This window comes from Scyliorhinus canicula, chromosome 19 (genome assembly GCF_902713615.1).
Source record: "Scyliorhinus canicula chromosome 19, sScyCan1.1, whole genome shotgun sequence".
NCBI lineage: Eukaryota > Metazoa > Chordata > Chondrichthyes > Carcharhiniformes > Scyliorhinidae > Scyliorhinus > Scyliorhinus canicula.
Genome location: NC_052164.1, coordinates 19,931,738 through 19,947,505, shown reverse-complemented (window position 1 = coordinate 19,947,505; position 15,768 = coordinate 19,931,738). Strand labels below are relative to the sequence as shown.

General features: G+C 44.3%; 1 protein-coding gene across 1 annotated transcript in view; it reads right to left on the bottom strand.

Annotated features, from left to right (window-relative positions):
* Window positions 1-4,960: 4,960 nt before the first annotated feature.
* The window catches only part of tmem106a (transmembrane protein 106A), a 34,993-nt gene continuing 24,185 nt past the window's right edge, over window positions 4,961-15,768 (bottom strand). The window contains 3 exon segments of the mRNA XM_038779020.1: window positions 4,961-7,448; window positions 8,404-8,457; window positions 13,979-14,022. Of these exon segments, the coding sequence (XP_038634948.1) occupies window positions 7,301-7,448; window positions 8,404-8,457; window positions 13,979-14,022 (246 nt within the window). The 3' untranslated portion in view covers window positions 4,961-7,300.

Genomic DNA, 15,768 nt, shown 5'->3' with positions numbered 1-15,768 from the left:
TGCTGCCTATGCCGCTGAGGACCCGGGTTCGATCCTGGCCCTGGGTCACTATCTGTGTGGTGTGCACATTCTCCCCGTGTCTGCATGGATTTCACCCTCACAACCTAAGATGTGCAGGTTAGGTGGATTGGCCATGCTACATTGCCCCTTGATTGGATACTCCAAATTTATATTTTTAAAAAATCTTTTTGGGTATGGGGTGAAACTCATGCATCACGAGGAGAATGTGCAAACTCCACATGGACAGTGACCCGGGGCTGGGGTTGAACCCGGGTCCTCAGCGGCGTGAGGCAGCAGTGCTAACCTCTACGCTCCCATGCCACCCATACTTGACTATTTCAATGGAGCCCTGGCTGGAATCCCAGTCTGCCCTCAGTGAACTCGTCATCCAAAGCTCAGCAGCCCATGTCTTTACTCGCATCAAGTCCTGTTTACCTTTCACTACTGTGTTCACTGATCTGCTTTGGTGCCCAGTCATTCAACAGTCTGATTTTACAGCTTTTATCCTAATTTCAGATCCCTTCATGGCCTCATTTCTATCTCCGCATTCTCAGTCACTTAACTGCCAATACTCTGCAGTTTTCATTTGTTGCTAGCTTATCCAAGACACTCCTTAAAAGCTACGTCTTTGGCTATCTGCCCTATTGTCACCTTATACAGCATATGGTGAAATTTTATTTTCTAAGCATATGGGAAGCGCCTTGGGACATTTTATGTTAATGGCATGATAGAAATACAAGTTTTTGTAAGGAACAACTGCAGTCAGAAACCATTCTAAGCCTGGGACCTACCCTTAGAAGGTAATATGAATTAAAGCAGGTTTTGAATTCAATCAAAACTAAATCCAAATGGGCGTGTGCCATATATCAAATTGGCAGGTTTTGTTATATCTTATGAGAATTCATTCTATTTACTACCAAGCGAAACCTGGGGATTTGGATATCATGATGCATGCAAACCCCAATGTATCCAAGGTGATAATATTTAATTTTCTCTTACTGTTGATCCTTCTAACCCATTAAAAAATTAATAATTTGTGTAAGTAAAATCTGAATCATAACTGTCCAAGTTACCATGCAACTGATTTCCATCAATTACAAATCACTATGCATTTATATTAATTCGACCTCACAAAGAAACTTGAATTATCCTTTAATCAGCAAAAAAGCCACAATTACAAGACAATTTATTTGAAAACATAGGATAATATCAATCTAAAATAACGCTCAGTGTGATACACCACTTTCTACAGAACTCTACATTTAAATTAACATTTTATCATTAGGCACAGTACATCAAAAATTCAATAGCCAGTTATCTTTTCGCTGTGCACATTGGCTAGTGGCAGAGAATGAATACAAAGCATTTTTCCCTTATTTAACGGTGGCACCTTTAATACCAGTACTGTTAATTTTCCTAGTTTTCTTGGACTTCAGAAGCATGGTTACCATGTTACAATATTATTGGGTTTACACATGGATAGATGCTCAGTGATGATTGGTGATGCAATGATGTCATGCCATCAATTATTAGCAGAAATTACTTTATAATCTGATAATATATTTTTTTAAATATAATTTAGAGTACCCAATTCTTTTCTCCCCCAATTATGGATCAAATTAGTGTGGTCAATCCTGCACATCTTTGGGTTGTGGGGATGACACCCATGCATACACGGGGAGAATGTGCAAACTCCACATGGACAGTGACCCAGGGCTGGGGTTGAACCCGGTATTCACTGACGTGAGGCAGCAGTGCTAACCACGGTGCCACTATGACGTCTCTGACAATAATATAATAAACCCTGCATTGAAGGTTTTCATACTAGTTTACATAGTGCCCAATTCAGGGATAGCTTTTTGCATGGCAACAGCTAACGCCTTTTCAGGAGAGAATGTTCAACACTAAAACGTGGAGCACCTCTCCCAATGCACTGACAAGTAAAATTGGGAAATTTCATGAATCAGTTGGCCAGCTGACACTGATAAACCAGTTAGCCCTTGTCACTTAATTATCTAGTTAACCAACAAAATCTCAAGTCTACTCTTCGGCACAATTACTAACTAGAGTTTTAAACCTGCCTTCCATTGAGAAGAAGAATTAATTCATAACCGCTAATTAAACTATGTCACACTGCAGGAGTAGTGGTTTACCAACTGTAGTTTAATAGCAGTTTGTGTTTATCCATGATTTACCAGTAATACAGACTGACGAGATTAATTGCACAGAGGCAACATATTCACAGGCTTAATTAATTATCGGGGCTGCCATGAAAGGTCTCTTTAGTATGCTTATGATGTGGAATAATGATAACTTCAAAAGAAGTACAAAATTGAAACTTAATCCAAGGGTTCAGATCACATTGCAAAGCAGCAGAACAAAGCTTAAATTCGTCTGAAGCTCAGAATTAAATTTCAATATTTAATTCAAGGCTTCATTTCTGATATTGCACATTTAAAAATTGTAAATAAGTTATGTAAACTGCATTTCAGCAGTATGATTGTTGCTTTATTTGTATTAGGTGGCATTTTGAGGTGCGTTGCAAGCTCAAATGATGTGCCGTGAAGTATTGTGCTCATTAACTCCCTATCACAGGTTTATCCATAAATAATGAGTGAAACATAATGCACAGTAAAACACTAAAATAACATCCTAATTGCAAAATATTTTTTAGTCGTCAGTTCCCTCACATATATTTATTGGATAATAAAGGTGTTAATCAAATTACCTAAATTGAAGTACCTAGTTTAATGTATTTCAGTGACTAATGTTAGCATGCATATCCAAGCAAGTTCTCAAACGCTTCCCTTTCTCTCCTTTAATTTACTGAAGATTCTGACTAAGGAAAATTCCACATGTGTCACAGCTCTTTTGTACCTTGTTCAAGACCGTGAATAGTGGTAGACTATTCAAATACGGAGGCCAGTTCCCATCTAAACACATCACATGCAGTTACTGGCAGGAATTGATGGATTGTAATCAGGAACTCATATACTTCACTTACCTAGCACAGGGGCACGGAGACTACCAGTAGCATGTCAATGCTGCTCATGCTCAGATGAACAGACTAGAGAGTGAACCGGACACTTTCTGGTCTGTATGTTAAATACCATGTAAGCCATGAATTTACTAATTTAGGCATCTGAGTAATTTACTCTAATTTCTTCTATCACATACATTAGTTCTCAAGGCCTCAAATTTTAAACATAGTATTTTTGTGTCTAGGCTTTTCAGATTAACACACCATTTCTCAATTTGGTTGTTATAATCGTGAAGCATCAGGCTTAAACGTTAATTATGCACACCTATGCAAGGGGAATCGCAGTACAATAAATTACAGCACATTGACATGTCAGTGTGTGCTGACAACATTTTCTGCACACAGCTATTCTGCTTATTTCACAGTTTCTGGGTCAAGATCCTGCAACTCCCTCCCTACAGGACTGTGGGAGTACCTCCACCACATGAGCTGCAGTGGAGAAGGAGACTCAGCAGTTTCTCAAGGGCAATTGAGAAATAGGCAATAACTACTGGCCTTGCCAGTAATGCTCACATCCCACGAGTAGTAATAATTAAAAAAAATTAAAAGATAAGGGGTGAGATTCTCCCATCGGGAGACTAAGTCCCGACGCCAGATGAAAACTGGAGTGTTTCACTCCGGCGTCGGAGGCCGCTCCTCGCCCCCTATTCTCCCAGCCCCGGGGGGGCTAGGAGCAGCATTTACACATGCCGGGCCTTGGCGCATGCGCGGTTGCCATCCTCCCCGCTGGCGCCCCGCAAGAAATGTCGGATTGATCTTGCGGGGCAACGGAGGAAAGGAGGTCCTCCTTCAGAGAGGCCGGCCCGCCGATCGATGGGCACCGATCGCGGGCCAGACCCCTTTTTAGCCTCCCCCCGGTGCTGAATACCCCCTCCCCACTTCCCACAGGCCGCCCCCCCAGTATTCCCGCGCTGTTCCCGCCGGCAGCGACCAGGTGTGGACGGCGCCGGCGGGAACCTGTCATGTTGGGCAGGCCGCTCGGCCCATCCGGGCCAGAGAATCACCGCTCGCCCGTTACAAATGACGATTCTCTGAGCAGCCAGCCGTAAATCTCGCCACGCCGGTTTGGGGGGGTGGTGGGAAAATCACATGAGGGTGCCGGGACTGACCCGGTGCCCCAGCGATTCTCCCCCCCCCCCCGGGTTGGGGGGGGTGGGGGGGGGGAAGAGAAGTGCACCCAAGTAGTCAAATATTCAACAGTAATAGAAAGAAAAAAATGTTGCGACACATTAACATTTTAAGTATATACATTTTAAGTTTGTGGCTTGTGGATAGTGTCACTCATAATTGCGAAAATAAGATGTCCTTACATCACATAATAGTAGACCTTGTATGTACCCACCATGAAAGAAACAGACCCATTACATGAAAGTGATCATCCTGCCAAATTGAAAAGCGAGGAAAATCAAAGTACATATTTAGTATCTTCACACTCAAGAAATGTTTGTAAATAGAGGGTACTGAGTATGCTATTTATCAAAGTACAAATTCTCCTAGTTACTACGTGTATCAATAAATTACTTGACGTGCCTAGTTTAATATATTTCAGTCACTAATGTTAGTATGCGTACACAAGCAAGTTCTCAAATACTTCCTCGTCTCTCCTTCAATTTACTGAAAATTCTGACTCATTCCACAAGTGCCAGCTGCTCTCGTATATCTTGTCCTCCCACATCTCCTCTGACCCAATGTTTGCTAGCTTTAACAAACACACAATTTAAAGTATCAGAGACATGGGATAACTTTTAAGGATTCACATCACAGCTCATCCTGGTATACCACCAACACATATCTGATGTGCCCACAATTTTTGCTCCTTTAAAATCATTGGTTCTGTGATAATCTGATATGTCGAGAGATGCCATAAATGTAGCCCTTACGTGCCATTCAAATCAGCAATCAACAAAGACCATCACAGGGGACAGATTAGATTGGTTTAATCAGGCTTTAATACAACTATGTTGGTTACAATCTCAGCAAAACAGATGGCCATAGGTTTGAACTATAACATTAAGTGACTTTTCTGGGACCTACAGTTACATGTAACAAAACTCTACACTGGGATTAAGTCCCACAGAATCTATTTGCACAGGTCTTCCTCGAAGAAAGCCTTGTCCACCACTCGATTTTATACTTCCATTGCAAGCAACAGAAAATGATGCTACCAAACCCATAATATGATTGGACAGGGAGTTCAGCTGCAAAACTAATTTATAACTGAACCATGGATATGGCAAGATTATATTTGGGCCTGAAACATGGAATGCAGAGAATGATTCTTTAAATCTAGAAATACTGACATGAGACAACTTTACAACTGTTGGTGATGCATTCAGGAAGCAATGTTCAAAGTGGCTGAAACATTGAATAATGAACAAAATGGTGACTGGACATAAATGCAAAAGATTTCACATATATTTGCAAACTCTATTTGGCGAAACATGTAGAACCGCAGTAAAAGCATTTGGTGCTTTGTGCGCAAATTTGATGGAAGCAAATCCTGCCCAAGCCAATTAGTTTCTAACATGGTCATTACTGGTGAAGACACATCTGAAGTGACAAAGTAAGTTTACAAAATGTTTCTCTTCAGCAAATTCAATCCAATGGGCAGCAACTACTCTTGAGAACCATGTATGGTAATATTCTTCTCGTACACCCACTAAAATACACCTTGGACAAGAATTGTTTGGGATCTGTGTGGATTGGTTTGGGGCCAGAACAATATCCTGCTTTAAATAACTTTAAATCCCCTAGGATTAAAAACATTTCAGCAGGGATTACCAACTGCATTTAGAATGTGTTAAAATTGTGATTATGATATGGATGGAACATTACAGTACCTTATGTGCTAATTACCATTCCCCCTGCCCCCAAAAGTACTTGAAGTGTGCACACAAATGGAAAATGTTAATGTGCTCTCCCCAATGTACTACAAGGGAGAACATTATATTGAACTGCTACTATTAACTACAATAATAAATGTAAGGCTTTTAAAATAGACTAATTTGCTCTGTACGGCTAAGATATGGTCACACTCAAAACTACTTTAGTGCTCATGGACTGGGGACACCTTGAACTGGCTGAACAATATGGCTAAGCATTTATCTACACAATCAGGCTTGCTTTTTAAAAAACATTCCTCTCCAGCATTCTTCCTGATGGCATTATGCTGTGGTATGGTCCCATGGTCATGTGTGGGCCATCAGTTCACGCCTGTAACCAGTTCAATAGGGAGTATCACAGTTGAGCCCAATCTTAAACTTCCCCAGCATTCACAATCTGGAGCGGGAACCATGGTCTTACTTTTCCTGCCCTAGCCCGGGGACATTAAGCCAAACCGTACACTTTAATCTTTTACCTCCTCTTTCCAAACTGAGATCATCCAAGTCAGAACAAAGCAAGGGCCAAAAATGGGATCATTGTGACCAGTGTGACCCAGTGCCACAACACACAAAGCATTTACCCACTGAACAATATAGGGCTTGCACTGAATATTTTATATAAAATATATTAAAATTAGCTTTAATTTTCAGAGTCACACAGTGGTAGAAACGTATTAAACAATGCAACTTTCTGGAATACACCAAAAATGAAATCTGAATGTTCCAAACCAAAGTGTTGCATATCTGACTTTGCTTGATAAATTATTTTGCATATTCCATCACTCCATCGTGCATATCCTGCCTTTTATAATCTAAATACTTTTGATAATTCTACATATATGTATCTTTATATGAATTTCAATCTTCATGATCTATAAATGCACAAAAACCTCCCAGGTGTTAGCTAGAGGGATGTTTACAGATGTTGCACAAAATAAGTTTTCTCTGTCTTCTTAGCTCTTCTAATAGGAGGCAACAGTCTAATGAACGAATGGTGACTTATTTAAGGGATCATACATTTAAATTTGGAGGCCATGTAAAGTGCAGCTATTATATCTGAAACAGATTAACAAACATCAGTTCACAGTTCTGCCCCTGCTCACGCCCCAGATAAATTTATTCACCTTCCTGCTCTGGTAGTTCACCAGAACTGTCAGATTAGCAAATCACCATTACATGCTCAATATCCCAAATTAATGTACTCCTCTACAAGGGTGACATTGCCACACAAAGCACTATAAAATAATCAGGCAGACGAGTGCATAACTGGCTGATGGATTGTCTCATCAGTCCAGGAACACAATATCTACACACACAGGAGGAAGTGTTTGTGCCATGCTGGAAGCCTTTACTGTAAAGGGCACTAACACCATTCCCGCTAACTGAGCAGATCTTGCAAATGGTTGCCCTGCGAAGGGTAGTAGGGGCTGTGAAGATGGGTGGTGTTGGAGCCACAGTCAACATATTGGTAGGCATTGAAGGAGACTTGTTCAGAGTGTGACAAATACCAAGCTGTCACCGTTGCTCTGGAAAAGATGGAGAAGAATAAATCAAAAAAACTCTCAGCTGTTTCCTGCTATTATTTTCACACATTTTAGGAAAGCTGAAGCTGCATTTACTTCGCTGATCCATTTCAGCCATCAGAGGTGCCTGCAGTTCAGCTATTTCTACACTTAACAGATCTAGGTTTAAATAACTTGCTTGCACAAGTGCATTTGCTTTAAAGTGACTGGCTGGTAGCAGCAGCTTCTCAAAGTGCAATTATATTTGGCGACAAGAAGAATGTGACTGAAACTAGAACAAATTTCTGGGTAGGGGGTTATGCTGAGGCTGTAACTTTCAGCCCAGTTTGAAGCTGGAAGGAACAGCATATTCTTAGTACCACACAAAAGGTCAGATTGCTTGTGCAAAGTGGACCGGATGGGAATGGGACTGTAATGACACATGTACACAACAGTATTTTAAAGCACTACTCCAGGATGAGACCTTTTCTTCCAATCATCAAGCTTATGCGGAAGCCACAACAAAAAAAAAATCAAATGGTCTGGTTTTGGTTAAGGGAGTCACCATTGCACAGAAACAATGTGCTTGTGAAGAACAAAATATCCCATTTTTCATGACAGGAGGGATCACAAATACAAGTTTGTGAATTAGACCATCCATTTCTCCCTTCGAAATGGGATGTACAGAACATATGCTCCGCAAAGGGAAGGAAATAGGGACAAAAAGAGAAAATGCTGGAAAAACTCAGCAGGGCTGGCTGCATGTGGAGGGTATAAGAGCTCTAATGTTGTCAGACCTGAGTTTTACTTGCATTTTCTGTTTTTGTTTCAGATTCAAGCATTCACAGTATTTTGCTTTTACTTTGGTGAAGAAAATAGGGGTTCTGGTTAAAAAAAGTGAATTACAGGCTCATTTACTTGGGGTTAAATTCTGCATTCAGATTCTACCAAGGAAAAGGCCTAATTTTACAGTACTTACTGTATTGAGATCACAATATTGTGTACTTTGATTTCAGGCATTGTGCAGTAATGGCTTAAAGACAAAAGGAAAAAAAAATTACAGATTCTCTGACATGCATAACAGTACTTATTAATATCTCCATTTGTATATTGTTGTGGTGCCACCAAATAATTGATCTTTCACCATAAATAATATTTCCGAGATACCACTGACTTTAAATGCTTCTTTGTACCATTAATGCTGTCACTGAGGGGGATTTTCTGCCAGTTGGATCTTCTGGTCCAGTCGATGGCGAACCATCGTCACGGATTTCCCAGCGGCATGGGGTGGATTCAACAGGAAATCCCACTGACAGCAGCGCGACCAGAAGATCCTGCCGCTGGCAAATGGCAGTCCACCTCCCGTCGCTGATAAACACACCATGGGGGCATGTGGAATATCCTCCCCACTGTCTAGGGTTCACACAATGAAGAACACCCACTATGTTTGATCTGGAAGATGTAGCAATGTGCCTCATCACCAGACATCACCCTAAGGAGGGAGGTGAAAAAGTTGGAAGATGCAATAGTGTTTAGGGTATCCAAAAAGTAGGAGCAAAATTTATTATAGTTGCCTTAGACATCCTCTAAAAATGAATCACAAATGTGTCAGCTTGGCCCAGTTAATATTTTCACCTGAATCAGAAGCTTGTGGTTAAAACTCCAGTACAAAGTTCGGCACATATTCTACACAGTCAGGCCCATGTAGTACTGAGTGGTTGTCAGAAGCAGTGTTATTTGGATGCAATATTAAACCAAATCCCATCTGCACTGACAGAATCAGAAGCTTGTGGTTAAAACCCCAGTACAAAGTTAGGTACTTTTTCTACGCAGTCAGATCCATGTAGTACTGAGCAGTTGTCAGAGACAAGTGTTATTTGGATGCAATGTTTTTTTAAAATATAAATTCAGAGTACCCAATTCATTTTTTCCAATTAAGGGGCAGTTTGGCGTGGCCAATCCACCTAACCCTGCACATCTCGTGTTGTGGGGGAAAAACCCACGCAAACACGGGAAGAATGTGCAAACTCCACACAGACAGTGGCCCAGAGCCAGTATCAGACCTGGGACCTCAGCACCGTGAGGCAGCAATGCTAACCACTGCGCCACTGTGCTGCCCTCGGATGCAATGTTAAAACCAATGTTCCATCTGTATTTTCAAAAGACATAAAAGGTCCTATGGTACTTGTTTTAAGAGCAGCAGAGAGCAGCAGTGAGTTCCCCTGGTATCCTGGCCAATATTCAACCTTCAACCAACATAACAGATTAACTTGTGATTCATCTCACCACCGCATGATTTTACTGCACCCTGACTTCTCTATTTTCTCACAAAATAACAGAGACTACACTTTGAACGTACTTGGTTATGAAGCACTCTGGAACTTCCTGAAGACTTGAGACATTAGATAAATACAACGCTTTCTGTTACCACCACCTGTGTTATTTATATTGTTGGCACACTCATATTTAGGTGACATTATTGTTCAGGTTTCCCTTATTTGTCAGGTGATGGGGTATCGCTAGCTGGTTGCATATCCCTAATTGTCCTCAAAGATGTACGGTGGTGCTGAGTCACTATTGTGTAGGTACAGCCACTGTGCTGTTAGGAAAAGTTACAGGATTTTGACTCAGTGACAGAAGAAACAGTGATATAGTTCCAAGTCAGGATGGTGTGTCAACTAGGAAGAAAACTTGCAGGTGGTGGTATTCTTATGCATCTGCTGCCCTTGTCCCTCTAGGTGGTAGAGATCATGGCTCTTGAAGTATTGTCGAAGGAGCATTAGTGAGTTGTACAGTGCATCTTATCGGTGGTGGACACTGCAGCCACTGTGGTGGTGGGACAGACGATCAAAGTGGTTGCTTTGTCCTGGATGGTTTTGAATTTGAGTGTTTTTGGAGCTGCACTCATTCAGGTTTAGTGGGGAGTATTCAACCACACTCCTGCTTGTGCCTTGTAGATGGTGGACAGGCATTGGGGAGGCAGGAGGCGAGTTGCTCTCTGCAGAGATCCCAGCCTTTTAACCTGGTCTTGTAGCCACAGTATTTACATGGCTAGTCCAGTTCAGTTTTGCTCAAATGGTAAGCCTCAGGATGTTAAATCATGGGGTGATGGTTAGATTTTCCTTTGAGATGATCATTATCTGGTACTTGTATGGCATGAATGTTACTTGTTACTTATCAGCCCAAACTGGAATGTTGTTCAGGTCTTGCTGCAGATGGACATCGACTGCTTCGGTTGCAAATGATGCTGAACATTGTGCAATTATCAGTGAAGATCCCCCCTTCTGACCTTATGATGGAAAGTAGGTCACTGATGAAGCAGCTGAAGATGGTTGGGGTTATGACACTACCCTGAGAAACTCCTACAATAATGTCCTTAGACTTAGATGATTGACATCCAACAACCACAACAATTTTCCTTCGTGCTAGGTATGACGCCAACCAGTGGAGAGTTTCCCCCTGATTTCCAATGACAGTTTTGCTAGGATTCCTTGATGCCACTGTTAAATGCTGCCTTGATGTCAAGGGCAGTCACTCTCACCTAACCTGTTGATTTAATTCTGTTGTCCATGTTTGGACTAAGGATGCAATGAGATCAGGAACTGTGCAGCCCTGGTGGATCCCAAACTGAGCACAAAGCAGGTAATTGCTGAGTAAGAGACACTTGGCAGTGCTGGTGATTAATTCACTGATGATTGAGAGGTAATTGGTTGGGTTGGGTTTGTCCTGCTTTTTATAGACAGGATATACCTGGGCAATTTTCTAAATTGCTAGGTAGAGCCCAGTGTTGCAGCTGCGCAGCAAGTTCTGCAGCACAAGTCTTCAGTTCTATTGCCAGATGTTGTCAAAAGATCATAGCTGTTGCAGTAAGCATAGTCATAGTCGTTTCTTGACATCAAGTGGAGTGAATCATATTGACTGAAGAACAAGTGGTGCTGGAAGTTGAGATGGATAATCCACACTGCACTTCTCGCTGAAGATGGTTGCAAATGCATAAGCCTTGTTGTCTTCTGCACTGATGTTCTAGGCTCCCCATCATTGAGGATCAGAATGTTTCTGGAGCTTCCTCCAGTTACTTGTTCAATTGTCCACCACCATTCATGACTGGACGTGGCAGGACTGCAGAGCCTTGATTTGATCCGATGGCTGTGGGATTGCTTAGCTCTATCTATCATGTTCCACTGTTTGTTATGCATATAGCCTTGTATTGTAACTTCACCAGGTTGACACCTCAAGTTTTGGTATGCCTGGTCCTGCTTCTGGCATGACCCCCTGCACTCTTCATTGAACCAGGATTGATCCTCTGATGGTAACAATAGAGTGGAGGATATGCTTGGCCACGAGATTACAAATTGTCATTGAATACAATTCAGCTGCTGCTGATGGGACCACGTCTCACGAAGACCCTTGAGATGTTAGATCTGTTCAATATCTAACTCACTTCAGTGCTAGTGCCACAACATGATGGAGGGTATCCTTTATGTGAAGGCTGGGACTTTGTCTCCACAAAGACTGTGATGTTCAGTCTGACCAATACTGCCACGGACAGATGCATCTGTGACCCGATTGGTGAGAATGAAGTCAAGTAGGTTGTTTCCTTTTTGGTTCCCTCGCCCTTTTTCCTGTTTGACTTATCCAGCTTGTCAGTAGTGGTGCTAATGAGCCATTCTTGCTGAAGGACACAAGTCCTCCACCCAGAGTACATTCAGTGCCCTTGCAACCGTCAGTATTTTTCCAATTGGTGTTCCACATCAGCTGAGGGAGGGTGGTCGGTGGGTAATAAACAGGTTTCCATACCCGGTTTGGCTTGAATCCCATGAGATTTAATGGGATCTGGAATTAATGGAGGACTCCCAGGTCAACTCTCTCCTGACTGTATACCACTGGCGCCACCACCTCTGGGTGGTGGAATTGGACTATCTAAGGATGGTGACTGTGGTATCTGGGATGTTGTATGCAAGGTAGACTTTTCTGAGTACGACTATGTCAGATTGATGCTCGACTAATCTGTGGGAAGCCCCCGATTTAGTAAGAGGACACTGCAGGGTTGACATGGCTGAGTTTGCCTTTGTCATTTTCAATGCCGAGGTCGATTCCAGGTGGCCTCATTCTTTTTAGACTTTGTAGAATTATGATACAACTGAATGCTTGCTGGACCATTATAGAGGGCATTTAAGAGTCAAGCAGATTGCTGTGGGTCTGGAGACATATCTAGTCAAGACTGGGTAAGGACAGCAGATTTCCTTTCCTTTTTTTAAAATAAATTTAGAGTGCCCAATTCATTTCTCCAATTAAGGGGCAATTTAGCTTGTCCAATCCACCTACCCTGCACATCTTTGGATTGTGGGGGCAAAACCCACAAACACGGGGAGAATGTGCAAACTCCACATGGACAGTGACCCAGAGCCGGGATTGAACCTGGTGACCTCGGCGCCAGGAGACAGCAGGGCTAATCCACGACGCCACCGTGCTGCCCTGATTTTCTTTCCTAAAAGAACCTTAGTGAACCAGATGGGTTTTTACGACAATTGATGGATGGTCACTATTACTGAGACTAGGGCTCGATTCAACTAAATGGGAACAAAGTGCCCTATCGAGTGCATTTAGCCGCTTGTTTCCCAGCATTCGCAGTGCCAAGAAACACATAGCTACACAACGTGACTCATGTTGCATAAGGGGCCTCAGCAGAGAACGCATAGCTGATGCTACAAATAGCCCCGTTTTGTAAGTGGGGAGCTCCGTTCGCCAGAACTCCCCGCTGTAGCGAGAGAAACTCCGAAGCGATCCCTAACCCCCTCCCAGCCCAAATACACTATGGTAGGATCTCGCCCCCACTGTAACATCCACGCCAAGCACCCCGATCGCGCGGATGCATGAAATGCCAGCATGGCACCTTGGCAGTATCAACCTGGCAGTGCCCATGCCAGGCTGGCACCCAAGTGGCACTGCCAGAGGGCCAGACTGGCACTGCTAAGGTGCCCAGGTGGCACCAGAAGTGCTAGGGCACCACACAGCCCAAAGGGCATGCAGCTGAGGGACTCCGATCTCCTGGGAGACCCCCACAAGTGCCATTCCGTCTGGTCCGTGTTTGTGGGGATCAGTGCTGAACGGTGCTCACCCGAGGTCTCTGAGGCAAAGGGAATGAGTCCCAAAGCATCAGGTACCTTGGGAATCTGCACATTAAAGTGAGACTAGCTGCCTCGGTCCAATATACTGATTTGCCAAAAGGTGATCCTGCCCACAATGGGTGTGATTTACATTGTAACGTTTCGCGAGAGGTGTTGCTAGCCGGGTAGATCCGGGAGCGGGGTCTCATGGCCTAGCTGCTTTTCAGGAGCAGCGCAGCAACTGGATCTCGCCCCAGCTTTTTATTCCAAAATTTTATTAATTGAATTTAAATTCCATCAGTTGCTGTGGTGGGAATTGAACCCGTGTTATCAGAGCATTAGCCTGGGCCTCTGTGGAATGAAATGGAAAATGTTGCTGTTAAACCGCTACCGTCCCATTGTTTTGGTCAGTCAATTACGAAACACAATTGCCATTATAATACTTACTACATGCCTAGATCATCCAGCACAGCAGTCACCTCATAGAAAATCTGAAAAATAGAAAAAGATATAATAGGACATTCCATAGCACATGAGACAGTAAAACATAAATGGCAAAAGAAGTGTGTGTAAATGGACTTATCAGTGGCTGTGGTTAAGAATGATCAGTTACGACTTCCGGTGGCGGCGATGTCCGAGTGAGCCGCACATTCGGTGGGCTCTCACTCCGGCGGGCCTGAACAGCTGTTTCCCCGCGATAGCGGGACCACGGAGGCGGCAGAAAGGCTGCCGGGAATAGAAGAGGAGAGCGGGCTGCAGAAAATGAAAGTGTGGGAGGCCAGCAGGTGAGGAAAAAAGAGAGAGACGGAGGCAAGGAAGAAGCTGACCTGAAGGGTAAGATGGCGGACCCACGGACCTTCCTTCCTCCAGGACAAAGGGAAAAAAAAGTTTGGAGTTGCTGAGGAGGGACAGCTTGGACCCACTTCAGATGCCCAGGAGGGGGGAAAAATTTAAGGTGCTGGGCAAAGGAAAGCGGCAGCGAAGGCGCTGAGGAGCGGGCTGCGGCATATGGAACAGCGGGATTCCAGAAGGCAGAAGAAGAAGGAGAAAAAGGGACAGAGACAAGGACCTGAAGAAAATTACCTGGGACCTAAGATGGCGGAACACACGGACCCCGGACTCAGCAATCCAGTTGGCGCTGGATAACATGCTCCAGTAATGAAGTCCAGTTTTGAAGCGCTGAAGCGGGACAGCTTGGACCCAATCCAGAAAGCGGTGGATCAGCTGAACCAGAGGATGGACGCCCAGGATGTGAAAGTTAAGGAGCTGGGAGAGGCGGTGGAGGAGCAGGCGGATGCGCAAACGGTTGCAGCGGTAGAAGTGGACGGCCTGAAAGAGCGGCAGAGAAGACTGCTGGACAGAGTGGAGGAGCTGGAGAATAGAGTCCGCAGGAACAATCTGAGGATGGTCGGCCTCCCGGAGGGGGCGGAGGGAGCTGATGCTGCAGCGTTTGTAGCAGACCTGCTGAAGCAGCTGATGGGAGCCGAAGCCTTTCCACGACCGCTGGAGCTGGAGGGGGCACACAGAGTGCAGGCAAGGCAGGGCGGCCGGGCGGACCCCCCCGCCCGATGGTGATTAGGTTCCACAGGTTCGTGGACAAGGAGCGGGTGCTGCAGTGGGCAAAGAGCGCCAGGAGCAGCACGTGGAACAACAGTGTTCTCCGCATTTATCAGGATCTAAGCCAGGAGGTGGCTCGGCGGCGAGCAGCCTTTAAGAATGTCAAGGAGGTGCTGTTCAAGAAGCACGTGAAGTTTGGTCTGCTGTTCCCAGCCCGGCTATGGGTCACGCACCAGGGTCAACACCACTACTTCTCCGAGCCCGAAGAAGCGATGGATTTTGTGAGGGACCTGGGGCTGGTCCCGAAAGGAGGCCCCAAGGACGCGAGTTAGGGCCCGAGGATTTTTGTGGGAAGGAACGCCGAATGTGCCTGGACCGCTGCTCAACGGTTTGCTGGGCCAAAGGGGCCAAGCGGAACATTTGAGACTCTTTCCTTTGTGCATGGACATTTATGTGCTTTTTCTCTTTTTTCTGTGGTTTTTTCCCTTTTTATGTTTTTTTTCCCTGTTTGGGCTTTTTGTGCAGCTCGTGGAAGACACTGGAACCGGCTTGCCCCAGTGGGGGGGGGAGGAGGACGGGGGAACAAGGGGAATGGGACAGGAAGGCGCCGGAGTGTTGAGTCACCGGGCTAGCAGATTGGCTAGTCAAGGAAGTCAGATGGGGGGGGAAGTTACAGCCAG